This window comes from Macaca thibetana, chromosome 3 (assembly GCF_024542745.1).
Source record: "Macaca thibetana thibetana isolate TM-01 chromosome 3, ASM2454274v1, whole genome shotgun sequence".
In the NCBI taxonomy this organism is placed as follows: domain Eukaryota; kingdom Metazoa; phylum Chordata; class Mammalia; order Primates; family Cercopithecidae; genus Macaca; species Macaca thibetana.
Window position 1 is genome coordinate 141,352,428 of NC_065580.1, and position 13,492 is coordinate 141,365,919.

General features: G+C 43.4%; 1 protein-coding gene across 6 annotated transcripts in view; it reads right to left on the minus strand.

Moving 5' to 3' along the window:
* Positions 1-13,245, minus strand: part of LOC126950478 (cytochrome P450 3A43) — a 44,312-nt gene extending 31,067 nt beyond the window's left edge. For 3 of the 6 annotated variants that reach the window (XM_050784032.1, XM_050784031.1, XM_050784029.1), the window contains exons 1-2: positions 12,814-12,906; positions 8,602-11,298 (exon numbers count right to left, since the gene is read on the minus strand). In XM_050784032.1, the coding sequence (XP_050639989.1) occupies positions 8,602-8,672 (71 nt within the window). In that variant the 5' untranslated portion in view covers positions 8,673-11,298; positions 12,814-12,906. Of the gene's footprint in view, positions 1-8,601; positions 11,299-12,813 lie in introns of all 6 variants that reach the window. The other 3 variants (XM_050784030.1, XM_050784036.1, XM_050784033.1) reach the window with 3 other exon arrangements.
* Between the last annotated feature and the right edge of the window lie 247 nt (positions 13,246-13,492).

The window sequence follows — 13,492 nt, forward strand, 5'->3', positions numbered from 1 at the left end:
TGCAAATGTCTATGCCCAGAGGAAGGTTTGCCATGCTCGTGTGTAGAGTAAGCACGTTTCTATTACATTCACTAATGTTGTTACCATTTCTGCCTACACTAAAAGGGAGAAATCTCTAGAAGGATGCTCACACTGTGTACACACTACCTGGGTAAGGAATACCATAGTTAAAACTCTACTGTATCATACCTACTATGAATGTACAGGAACCAAGTTAGGAACCTGCGCATACAACCAGACCACCTATTCAGTCTGTGACCCAGGAAATAATCAGCTATATGTATGTTCTGACCCTATGCTCTTACCCTATGAATTCTGGTTTGAGATACATATTAAATCAGATTGAGAAAAAGAAGGAGAGCTTACAACTCGAACTAAAGAAGACCTTCCCTTGTATAAAAGGCCTATTTCCTTGTATTTTGATGCCTACCATGCCACGTATGCTCATAATCCTAAAAAACCAGAAGCAGTCTGCAATGGTTTGACACAAGAGAGGCTTAGCAACAGCAGTCCTAAACATCTATATGGAGAACCACAAATCGGATGCCCAGACTGTAACATTCAGTGGTCTACACTAACACAGCTCCAACACCTATATTCAGGAAAGACTGCTCTGCTAAGTAGTATGTCAACCAAACCAGATTGTGAGACAAGGACAAGCAATCCTTTAAATTTTACTGTCTTAAAGCCAGAACTACCTTTTTGGTCTACAGGACAGACAGCACTATTATGAATTGATAGACAAGCAGCAGGCCTTAAAGTTCCACTACTGATTATCAAAAAGACTAGAAGAACTCAAATGTGTCCAACCCTGCAATTCCGGGTCCATAAGTCATTCTATAAGCATTTTGATTAGCCAGTGCCTGAGCTTCCCCCATCAACCAAAAACTTATTTGCTCAACTAGCTGAAAACATAGTTGGCAGCTTAGGAATTTCCTCATGCTGTGTAAGTGGAGGAACTAATATGGGGGACCAGTGGCCATGGGAGGCAATGTCACAAGATCACTTCACTTACCCTACCAGTGAACCAACAGCCTCAGCCAGTGTTTGGTTGTTAAAAACCTCCATAATTGGAAAGTACTGTATTGCCCAGTAAGGAAAGGCTTTCACAGAGGCAGTAGGAGAAACAACCTGCTTAGGGCAACAGTATTATGATGAGACTAAAAACAAAACTCTATTGAAGAAATGCCCAGAACGACTCCTGCTTACCAGATGGAAACCCTTTCTCTTGATTCTCTACTGTAAGCCACATTTGGCATCAGCTAGAGGCTCCAAATGCTTAGAAAGCACCCTCTGGCCTATATTGGACCTGTGGAGCACGGGCATATCAGCAACTGCTGGCTAAATGGACAGGGGCTTGTGTGTTAGAAACAATCAAGCCATCCTTGTTTCTAATTCCTCTAAAGCAAGGGGAACTCTTAGAATATCCCGTTTATGATGAAAATGAAAGAAGAACTAGAAGAGGCATAATCACAAAAATAAACACAAATATCAAAAAAGATGTGGACATAGGAGACTGGAAAGATAATAAATGGTCTCCTGAAAGAATCATTAAATACTATAGGCCAGCTACCTAGGTGCAACACAAGTCATGGGGGTACCGTACCCCATCTATATGCTCAACTGTATCATAAGGTTGCAGGCAGTCCTTGAAATCATAACCAATAAAACATCAAGGGCACTAGATTTATTGGCAATACAAGCAAAACAAATAAGAAATCTTGTATATCAAAATAGGCTGGCTTTAGATGAACTCTTAGCCTCAGAAGGAAGAGTATGTGAAAAATTTAATTTAACCAAATGTTGCTTAGAAGTTGATGATAATGGTCAAGCTGTCATGAAAATCACAGCTAGAATGCGTGAGATGGCACGTGTTCCAGTTCAGACTTGGTCAGGGTGGCCCCCAGATTCCTTATTTGGAGGATGGTTGTCAGTCTTTGGAGAATTCAGAACACTCATTAGTGGGTTCTTACTTATTTTTGGCATTTGCCTCATCCTCCCTTGCCTTTTACCCCTGTTTATTAGGAGTATTCAGTCAACTACAGAGGCAATAGTAGCCCAACACACTACCGCGCAGTTGTGGCTTAACTAGATATCAGCTGCTGCCGGTAGAAGAAAAAGCTCAGCTCCGTGTTGAGGTGGCAAATAGTGGTGCTTTCTATTTTCACCTCTGTTATAAAAAGCACCAAAGGGGGGAATGGAACAGGAATTAAAAGAAATTAAAGAGCGTGTAAGAAGAAACTCAGTTGTATGTAAAAAACCCAACTTCCCCTGAAAAACAGAAAGAGCTGGAGTCTTTTAAAAACTAACTGCCTCTTTTTCTGAGTCTAGTGAGCCTTATCTCTCCTCCATTCCCAGGCATTGTGAAGACCCTGTTTCCCTAGCTGTGCAACTGCAAGGTCACTAGACAGATAAACTCAAGTTGCAAAACATGTGATTCCTTGAAAAGTAAGAAATGATGTAATGCATGTCTCAGTTGAATAACTGTATTTGTTTCTCGCTTCTATAGTATGCTTCCCTCTGCACAGATCTCCCCTCTCCCATGAAATGCTTAAAAGGTAACTTAATTCTTTGTTCAGGGCTCAGTCCTCTGGATGTTAATCCGACTGGGCTGGTGCACCTAAATAATTAATAAATATCCTCCTGAACCCCATCGGTCTCTCTGATTCCTTAAAATCCCACTACATTTCAATCCTCATCTTTTTTGCTGCCTCCTCTGTGAGACCCCAAAAAGTCACAATGATTAACTAAAAGCAGCTAAAATCTGCATGATCCCAGTGTTAGAGTGAATGCTTAATAAATGTTCCCAAATTTGAGTGCTCTTAAAAGGTTCAGGCTGGAATTCTTCCAGGGCATTTCATTCATGCATATCTATTTAGTTAATTGATTCTTTCCTGATTTGGAAATTCTCTTTCTAGGTGTATTAGTCCATTTTCACACTGCTATAAAGAACTATCTGATACTGGGTAATTTATGAAGAAAAGAGGTTTAATTGACTTACAGTTCTCCATGGCTAGGGAGGCCTCAGGAAACTTACAAACATGGTGGAAGGTGAAGGGGAAGCAAGGCATGTATTACATGGAGGCAGGAGAGAGAGAGAGACAGACAGACAGAGAGAGAGAGAGAGAGAGAGAGAGAGAGAGAGAGATGCCACACTTTTAAAACCATCAGATCTTGTGAGAACTCATTCACTATCATGAGAACAGCATGGGTGAAACCACCCCCACGATCCAATCCCTCCCACCAGGTCCCTTCCTTGACACATGGGGATTACAATTCAAGACGAGATTTGACTGGGGACACAGAGCCAAACCATATCACTAGGCAAAAAAGGTGAGGTGTTTTCTTTTTTCCATCTTTTGAACTGATAATGCATTTGTGCATCACTACATCCATTGAATTACAGAGGGTCACTGAGACCCTTTGGTGACACTGTCTTTCTTGTTTTCTCAGAGCTGTTTATGCTTTTTCTTCTCTCTAAACTCTGACCTTGTTTTAGGATCTGGCCATTCTTAAATATTCCTGCACAGAGAAGCTTTGGAAGAATCATAGTGTTCTTATTTCTACAGAATGGCTTCCATTGGTTTCATAGAAATGTGAGCACCTTCCAGCTACATGCAAATCTCTGTGGCCAGATGATTTGATTTATATAAACTACAGTAAATGTGATTGACCTGTCTGTTCTCTGAATGGCACTATGCAGAGGAACCAATGACTAAAGAATAAATTTCAAGGCTGTTCCTCCTCTTGTGCAATCTGGCCCTCCAACTGGTGATCCTTACTTGATAAACACAATGCCAGTCGTGTTCACTTTTTTTTTTTTCTCAAAATGATCAGTCACACAGCAGTCAGTTTACTGCTTCTGTACATCAACTACCTCTGCAGGAAAACTCATTAAGTCTGGTGCTCCTTATGGCAGGCCTGCCTGAAACTCATCTTTGATGGGTTATGTGTGAACTCCATCAATTGCAGGTTCTGGATCCTTGCAGAACTTCCCACTCTGGTGTTACTGAGGGATGGAAGACCGGAGGAAAAAGAGAGGCTGCATCCCACCAATTTAACCATGCAGCTGCTGGTGCCACAAAGTAGGCCCTATAAAGGTAAATTAGGAAAGTGTGGCTGAAAACTATGGTGTGCATAAATAGTTTTAAATGTCCTATATGTGCTTTCAGCTGAAAGAGAGGCCTTCCAAAATTCAGGAACATTTCTGTTGATAGAAAAGATGCACTGTGCTACATAGCATAAGTAACCATAAAATATTCCAGACAGTTGAATTTAGAAACTTGATTTCTCTTCTTTGTAGGTTAGCTTTTCTTAGATCCTATTTGGTACAAATAAATAAATCTTATAAAATGTGATAAAGCTGAAAAACTGCATGAAGAGAATGTGTTTGAAGGACCCCACAGTGGCACCTTGGCCAGGCCCAGCTGTGAGCTTGGTTCCCTCTGTGGGGATCTTTTCCTACTCATACATCACAAATAGCCCCTTGGGTTGGCGCTGTGGCTCACACCTGTAATCCCAGGACAAGGCAGGTGGATCACGAGGTCAGGAGTTCAAGACCAGCCTGGTCAACATGGTGAAACCCTGTCTCTACTAAAAATACAAAAATTAGCTGGGCATGGTGGCACGCGCCTATAGTCCCAGCTACTCAGCAGGCTGAGGCAGGAGAATCACTTGAACCTGGGTGGCAGAAGTTGCAGTGAGCCGAGATTGCACCACTGCACTCCAGACTGGGTGATAGAGTGAGACTCTGTCTCAAAGAAAAAAGAAAAATAAGGACACCTCTCTACCTGCTCCATGAGGCCAGGAATCTCATCGCCAATGAAGGATGTATCCTCTGGTACTAGAACTTAAAGGGCAGCAAATATTTAAAATCCAAATTGGTTTTAAAGTCTCCTGTCTTTTCAGACTGTTAGCACATTTCATATGAGGGGAGAAAGAAATCTCTTTGCTGATGCTAAGCTCCCAGAGACTGGAAGGACAATGTGACAGAAAAGAAGAGAGTGTTGAGATTTCCTCTAGATCTCCTCTGCTCTAAAATTTCATCATATAGAAGTAAATTGTGGCCAGGTGTGGTAGCTCATGCCTGTAATTCCAGCACTTTGGGAGGCTGAGATGGGTGGATCACCTGAGGTCAGGGAGTTTGAGACCAGTCTGGGCAACAAGATGAAACCCCCTTATCTACTAAAAGTATAATAATTAGCCAGGTGTGGTGATGCATGCCTGTAATCCCAGCTACTCAGGAGGCTATGGCAGGAGAATTGCTTGAACTTAGGAGGTGGAGGTTGCAGTGAGCTGAGATCGTGGGGCTGCACTCTAGCCTGGACAACAGAGTAAGATTTCATCTCAAAAAAAAAAAAAGAAGAAGAAGTAAATTGTTGTGCATGTTACAGGGTGGAGGAATTGAGTTTCAGGACAGAGGGCATTTCCAGGCCAGGGGAACAGAAAGGAGAGAAGAGCTGAGTTTAAGCCTCCCATGAAATCTGGGGTGCCCTGTGGTGCCTTAAGTAAATGATGCCCTGTGGGTGAATGGGAGTGGGGAAGAAACCATTTATGCCTATCATGAATGGGCAATCTTTCTACATATCTCTATATCTCTTTCCATAGACACAGAATACAGAAGTGAAGGTAATGAGATAAGACCTCCTAGAGTCTCCCTTCTGCCCCCAAAATGCCTGGAGCTAAAGAAGTAGGTGAGGTTCCCACTGAACATGATTTCCAGTTGTTTATAATCCATTATCTGCCCATGGTAAATTCTGGTTGATTAGTCCAGGTAGATCAAAACTCATAGTCAATCATAAAGTATCCCCGGGATTGAATGATGTCAGCAAACACTCTCAGTAACAGAAATTGGAAGTTGAATGAAGAGAGGGTGGATAATGTTTATTTACTCCTTCAATGGATCTGTGTAAAATCTGTAGGGTCAAGAGAACATTCCTCTATGGAGGTTTGGTATTTGAGTCTGAGAAATGAACTGACAGTGGATCATTTAATAGGAGATAATCCTTATAAATTTATCTCATGCATGTGCATGGAAGCCTTGAAAGATATGATATTCAAAGAATGGCCTGATGATTGAAGCTTAAATAGCATTCTGAAATACAAAACTGTAGCATCTTCTGATGGGAAGTGGGTAACACAAGATATGAGACAGTGAAGGGAGAAAAAGCATGATAAACAAAAATCATCTTATTATAATGTCTGTCAGGCATCAGTGCTCCAAAGAATAAGTATTCTCAACCTTTAGTCTTCCTTCCTGTGAGTTAATATTCTTTTTTTTGTTTGTTTGAGACGAAGTTGCCCAGGCTAGAGTGCAATGGCACAATCTCAGCTCAATGCAACCTCTGCATCCCGGGTTCAGGCGATGCTCCTGCCTCAGCCTCCCAAGTAGCTGGGATTACAGGTGCCTGCCACCATACCCAGCTAATTTTTGTATATTTAGTAGAGACAGGGTTTCACCATGTTGACCAGGCTGGTCTTGAACTTCTGACCTCAGGTGATCCACCCACCTCAGCCTCCCAAAGTGCTGGAATTACAGGTGTGAGCCACCATGCCTGGCCTTGCTAATATTCTTTTTGATGAGATTATAGGGAGGGGGCTCAAGACCATGGCTTTTTTTTAGGAGGTCCTTCCTTTAGGTATGAGAACTTCAGAGAAAGCCCCTCCCTGTATTTTAGGAGAAATAGCAGGGTTGGGAGACAGGAGAACATAAGAGTTACCTTCTGAAGCCTTTCTGAGACCTTTCAGTCTCCTTTGGTTCAAAGTCCTCAACATGCCAAAGTGTCATATTTTGGGGTTTCATTTTTGGAACCCCAATATACCCCTGTCATAAATGTACATACTAAAGCTGAGTTGGTGCTAGTGGAGACGACAATTGAATTGGTAGCTGAGTCGCAAGGGATCACATTAAACCAGTCTGAACCAGTCTCACATTCCTAGCAATGTCAATCCAGTTAAACAGCTGTGCCTTATTTCAGGAGGTGGTGTTGCAGCTGTGCTGTCATGAAAGTTAGGTCTCTATATGGTGCAGTTAAACAGGTACTTAATAAAAGGTTGTTCTACCAAAGCAAAAGAAGACCAAAAGTTAATCATTTAGCAGACTAGTTTCTGAGTTCACAGGGCAGCCAGATAAAAAGATTTCTAGATATTGGTTTTGAAACAGCTCCAATTGGAGTAGAGGCAGGCAATGTTGATCTGACAGATTTTTCTCTCCTATAGCTTCTTGGGGCCAGATCTGAAAGACTTTAAGTTGTTGCAATTTCTCTGGAGTCTGCTCTATCACAAAGAATTCTGCAAAAATCACAACCCTTCCTGCCTTTTTGGACCAAACCAATGTATTTCTTAAATGTATTTGATATCTCATGCCTTCCTACAAGTATAAAACCAAGCTGCACCCTGACCACCTTGGGTACCTGTTCTCAAGACCTCCTGAAGGCTGTGTCATGGGTCATGGCCACTCATATTTGGCCCAGAATAAATCTCTTCAGGTATTGTACAGAGTTTGGCTCTTTTTGTTGGCAGCATGAATTACTCTTTCTCTATTGCAATTCCCCTGACTTGATGAATGGGCTCTGTCTAGGCAGGGGGCAAGGTGAATCCTTTGGGTGGTTACAATTAAAATCCATACACAATTTTACATGCATATGCACTGGAGGCCCACAATATATGAGACTAAAATAAGGACTGAATGATTAAAGCTTAAATAGCGTTGTGAACTAAAAACGGGGGAACAGCTTCTGATAGGGAGTTGCTGACACAAGTTATGGGAGGGTGAGGGGAGAAAACGCATGATGAACACATGTTATTTTATTATGGAGATAAAGTCTCTCAGGTAGCAGTGCTCCAAAGAATAAGTATTATCAAACTTTTTCTCCTTTCCTGTGAGTTAGTCTTCTGATTGATGAGATTATTTGGAGAGGCTCAAGACAATTGCATTCTTTTTGGAAGATCTTCCCTTAGTCAGATAAGAGAACTTCAGAGCAAGCCCAACCCTGCACTTTCAGGAGGGAAAGAATGGGGGATGGGTCGACAGAAGAAAGTCAGAAGTTCTGAAGGAATTTGTGAAATCTTTCAGTCTTCTTGAGTCCAAAGTACTCAGCATGACAAAGTTTCATTTTTTTTTTTTTTGAGAAGGAGTCTTGCTCTGTTGCCCAGGCTGGAGTGCAGTGGTGTGATCTCGGCTCACTGAAACCTCTGCCTCCTGGGTTCAAGCAATTCTCCTGCCTCAGCCTCCTGAGTAGCTGGGAGTACAGGCGTGTGCCACCATGCCCAGCTAAATTTTGTATTTTTAGTAGAGACGGGGTTTCACCATGTTGGTCAGGCTGGTCTTGAACTCCTGACCTCATGATTGGCCTGCCTTCGCCTCCCAAGTGCTGAGATTTCAGGCGTAAGCCACGACGCCCAGCCTAAGTTTTATATTTTCAAATGTTGTATTAAGAGCTCTAACAGATTAATAATATTTTATGTGTTCATAGCATTTGGCACTTAGGTAACCTCCCCTCCATTATCTCTTTTATTTTCAAAACAAATAAGAAAAAGATGGGCCCAATTAGCACTTCAGGTCTTAGAGTTAAGAGCAGACATGCCTGCATAGTTACTCACATATAGAGGAGTACCAAGCTGGTAGCCACGAGAACCCATGTTTCCATGGCAAAGTTTGGAATGAGATCCATCACCAGTTTTCTTTTTCAACTCTGTCTTCTGAGTTTTTCTTTCAGCTGTGTGCTGCTCTTTGCTGGGCTGTGCACACACAGTTTGCTTTCTCTACCCAGAGGTGATTCAGTTAATGTTAACAGGGATATTTATGTGCTGGGGAAGGAGGTGGGTCTACAGCTGCAGCCAGTAGGAAAGCCACTTATGTTACTCCTCGTGTGGAGGGATTTGGGTACCCTTTTCAAACTGACAATTGGCAAATAATTATGGCTGTCCTTATTTTGGCCTCCTTTGATTTCCTATTCTGTGAACAATCAATCAGTAAACAAATCAATCGCTGCTATTGGTAAGCCCAAAGGTTATAGATTCTCAGAAACCTAAAGAAAAATACTTCTGCAAGAACATCTGCCCAGCAACTGCCTGTCGAACCTCAAACTGATGTCAGCTTTGTTATTGATCTTTATAGCCAAGGATAATCATTCCAAAACAAATATGTAATTCTCCTCATTACTTTTTTAAACTTTGTCTTACTTTACCTACCTGAATATGCACAGAGTCTACCCTGGCACACATGTTCCCATTGCAATGCTTTATTCCCAAATAAAAATAATTATTTTTGGAAAACCCATCTCTATTTGTTATCTAGGTTGTCAAATTATGCCTCCAGGTTAACAGACAAGAAGGACTCCCTGTGCCTCAAAAGCAAAAACAAACCCAAGAGGCCATGGCAGGTTTAGGTGATGGTCATGTTCTCTGTGTTCTTAGTAAGTGTTGCAAAACCTATTTTTCTGTAGCCAAGTCAAATAACATTTTCTGAAAAAATCTGTACCTGGGAATTTTCCAACTGCTCACCAACAGATCATGTGGTAAGAACTAACTGGCCACCTTGGAATAGCCAATTAAGAGACATGTGACTTGGGGCTTAAAGGCTGTCCAATCAAGACTCTGTTCTTAACTCCTCTTCCCTGCCCTGTGGTTTTTAACTTTATAGCTCTCCACCTCCAAGGCTGCATCTTCTCAATCTGCAGACTGTGTTTTGTAGAAAATGAAGCTCTCCTTCTGTCCTCCACAGATCCCACAGTCTTTGCTAGTATTTCTTGGTGATGAGGAAGGGATCAAAATTGGCTCCCAAGATCTTCTACTTTGTGCCATCTGGACTAATCAATGCATTGGCACCAGCAAGAGTGCTCTAAGCTCAGTTATCTTCCTGGCCTGGCTGTTTTATGGAAAAGTCAGTAAATCCTCTCACATCCAAGATCTCCCATTTAGGATAAGGTCTTGAGGTCTTTATTTTTTTTTCAGGGAACCTGCCCTTCTGGCTCTATGGCTACCCACTTTTGGGGTACGCTTGCACTTGGAGGGGCATGCTTATGTTTCCTGGGGTGCATTCATGCTGCATCAAGCAAGCTCATGCTTCACAGGATACTCCATGCTTCAGTGTTGCAAGGACTATCACACTTTATTTGCCCTTGAAGGGACTCCTTCCTAAGGTGAGGGCTATGCATAACCTAGGTTCTAAGGCCATGGTCTCTAAGGGCTGCCATCAGGTAATCCGGTGGCTCTGTCTCTGACCAATCACTGTCAGGTACTCTGGAAGTTTTTCAAGTTTAAAATTTAAAGGTAAAGGCTCGATAGAAAGGGATGTGAGAGATACATCTAAATTGAACTCTGAAGCATGCAATGAGGACAAGAGGAGTCTGGATGTCTCAAAGACAATAAAAGGCTTTCTTTCAATCTGCATTTTTGAAAGTTTCAAACACAATTGGGACTTTAGCTATGTTTTAATAGGAGACTAACCTGAAGACTTAACCCATGTCTCAGAAAATCTGAAAAACTCGAAGACCCTAAAATGGAGAGTCCTATATCTTCCTGCTGCCCCATTTGCGTTCTACCTCCACTTTTCTCTTTTTACCACCACTGTCTTTGTCTGGAACATTGCAGGGACCTGGCAACTTGGTACTAGCAGGGGCCATTGAGCCCCTCTCACTCCTCCATGATGACTGAAAACTGGATGGGTCTCTCATGAGTTTTGGACTTTCCACTTGATTGACAGCTGTCAGTTTTGTTCAACTAGTTGTTCTCACTCCTGGATAAAAGGGAGTGAAAGAAAGTCTCTTTCTTTGAGACTTACTGTTTCTTAAGAATGGAGAATCACTCTGTATTTCTCCTCCATGAACATATGAATGAGTATATACGCTATTTCTCCCATTAATCTCCTTTGTGGGTGATTTTTTTAAGCAAACCTTCAGAGGAGAAAGGACAAACATTTTTCTTGGCCTCTGCAGTTCTGTCCCTGTGCGCAGGATACCAAAGCCATTCTGTTCTTTCAGAAGCCTCAGTGAAGGGAGCCCAAGCACTGGTAAGTCAGCAGAAAAGTAAGAATTTCTTTTTCTTTTTTTTTTTTTTTTGACAGAGTCTCACTTTATTACCCAGGCTGGAGTGTAGTGGTATGATCTCAGCTCACTGCAATCTCTACCTCCTGGGCTCAAGTGGTCCTTCTATCTCAGCCTCCCAAGTAGCTGGCACACGCCACCATGTCTGGCTGAGAAAAGTAAGAATTTCTTTCCAGTCAGGCTCCTGGCCTTTCATTCTGGGAGATCCACCTGGGCAGATGTCAAGAATTGCTCTTTGTCTCCTCTGCAAAATCTTAATAAATAGAAGAAAAGGATTTGTGTGACTAGTACTGGGTGCAACAACTCTAGGGTACTGTCTAGTACTTTCTCTTATGAATAATCACATTGTTCGATCCCTTTTTCCTCTAGAAACAGTCTTTTCCTTTGTTCCTGTATTTCTGTGTTGTTCTGTCATAAAAAGGGCTACAGGAGTGTAGAACATGGGCCTGAAACCCCTATAAACCCACTTGTTGGAGCTGGCTCTGCAGACTGAGCAGCTGGTGCTTCTGAAGAGCACACCTGTTGTTCTACACATGTCCAGTGCTCGGGGGAGTTTCTCTTAAGAAGCCCCATCCCTGTGGGTATTTTGCTTTCCTAACCCTTGTGGCTTGGTCAGTCCTGGGAAAGTCTAATCCCAGGAGAACCTACCCAGTGCCACATATCAACAGGCCTGGATTTACTGGTTTTGGTGTCACTCAAAAGGGTACCTTCAGTTTTTTAAAAAATCAAAGCCTAGATAAAGTGTTTATAAGGGATAGGTCCTCAGGTAAAATAGACTGACTTCTTTTTCAGAACTATTAATAGTACAGCCAAATATTAAAATGCTTTCTTTGGCTAGGTGAGGACGCTCACGCCTGTAATTCCAGCACTTTGGGAGGCTGAAGCAGGTGAATAACTTAAGGCCAGGAGTTCAATATCAGCCTGGCCAACATGATGAAACCCCATGACTATTAAAAATACAAACATTAGCTGGGCGTAGTGGTGCATGCCTGTAATCCCAGCTACTGGGGTGGCTGAGGTGATCAAGAGGATCACTTGAGCCTGAGAGGCAGAGGTTGCAGTGAGCCGATATCACACCACTGCACTCCAGCCTGGAAGACAGAAATAGACTGTTTCAAAAAAGAAAAAAAAAAAAAAAAAAAGTTCATCACCCTATCTGAGAGCTCCATCCTTAATTCAGTAATCGAATCAAGAAATTTCCATAAAAAGATAAGAAAATTATGGAGAAGACATCACAATAAGATTACCGGATCCTTGGGGTGTTGCTTTTATGGCCTAAAACCTCTGGCCAGTGGCACCTCTGCCCAAGTTTTCTTGGACTTACGGGACTTGTTCTACCTACTGGGATTGGCAGGCTGCATTCAGCCCATGCTACCAGCCTGGATCCCATGCCTGCCAAGGGTGAGTCAGGAATGGAGCCAAGAGGGGTGTGTGAGCAAATGTGGGGTCAGGCCACTGCACAGGCAGACACTGCAGCTGCTGCAGTGGCAGGCAACTCTGGGTGCTGGCATGGGCACTGGCTCTCTGTGAGGCTGTGGCTGGACCAGGTGCACAGCGAGTAGTTTCCCCAGCTAGAACTGGGGGATGCAGTGGTGCCTGCAAGCTTGGAGACACCAGGCACTGCAGGATACCAAAGAGTCACAACCCTGTTTTGGGGAGCTCCCAGGTCTGGCTCCCGAGGGACTGCAGCTCTTTTCTCCTTCTCTTTGCCTGCAACATGGTGAACAAGGGGCATGTTTCAGCCCTGTTTGTGTTATAGCTCTTTTACCTCTGCCATTCAGTGGGTCCTGAGTTCTTGTCCTTCGACCAGGAAGAATGAGGTATGCAGACAGGTGCAGGGTAAGCAAGGTGAAGAGGAGCATTATTGAGCAATAGAACAGCTCACAGGAGACCAACAGAGGGTAGCTGCTTTCCACAGTCAGGGTGTCCCGATGAGTGTTCAGCTCCTGGCAGAGAAGAGACCCTGGATTGGAAGGCTCCTCTCTGCAGGTAGGTCATCCTGTCATCTCTGCAGCTCTCAGCAGAGAGGAGGTTTTGGAGTGGGTTGCTCCTCTCTGCAGCTGCTAGTCTGCATGTCTCTGCAGGTCTCTGAGGCTCTCAGCAGAGAGGAGGCCCTAGAGTGGGTAGCCCCTCTCTGCTGCTGGTTGTCTAAATGTCTTCTGCTATCAGTAGAGAGAGTAGTTCATCTCTGTAGCTGCTCTTCCTGATGTCTGTTCAGCTCTAGCTGAGCCTGGGGCTTTTATGGGCCCTAGAGGGGAGGAAGTGTGCACTGATTGGTCCTTGGGAAGCCATGGGAGGGCTGGAAAAAGAATCACAAGTTCCCACTCTGGTCAGTGGGACTGGCAGCCCAGCCCCCAGCCTTCAGGCCCTCCCTGACCTGAAGGTGGGGCCTCACCGAGGACACACCTCCTTCTACCCAGGAATCTGTCTGCCTCCTGCTTCCATTC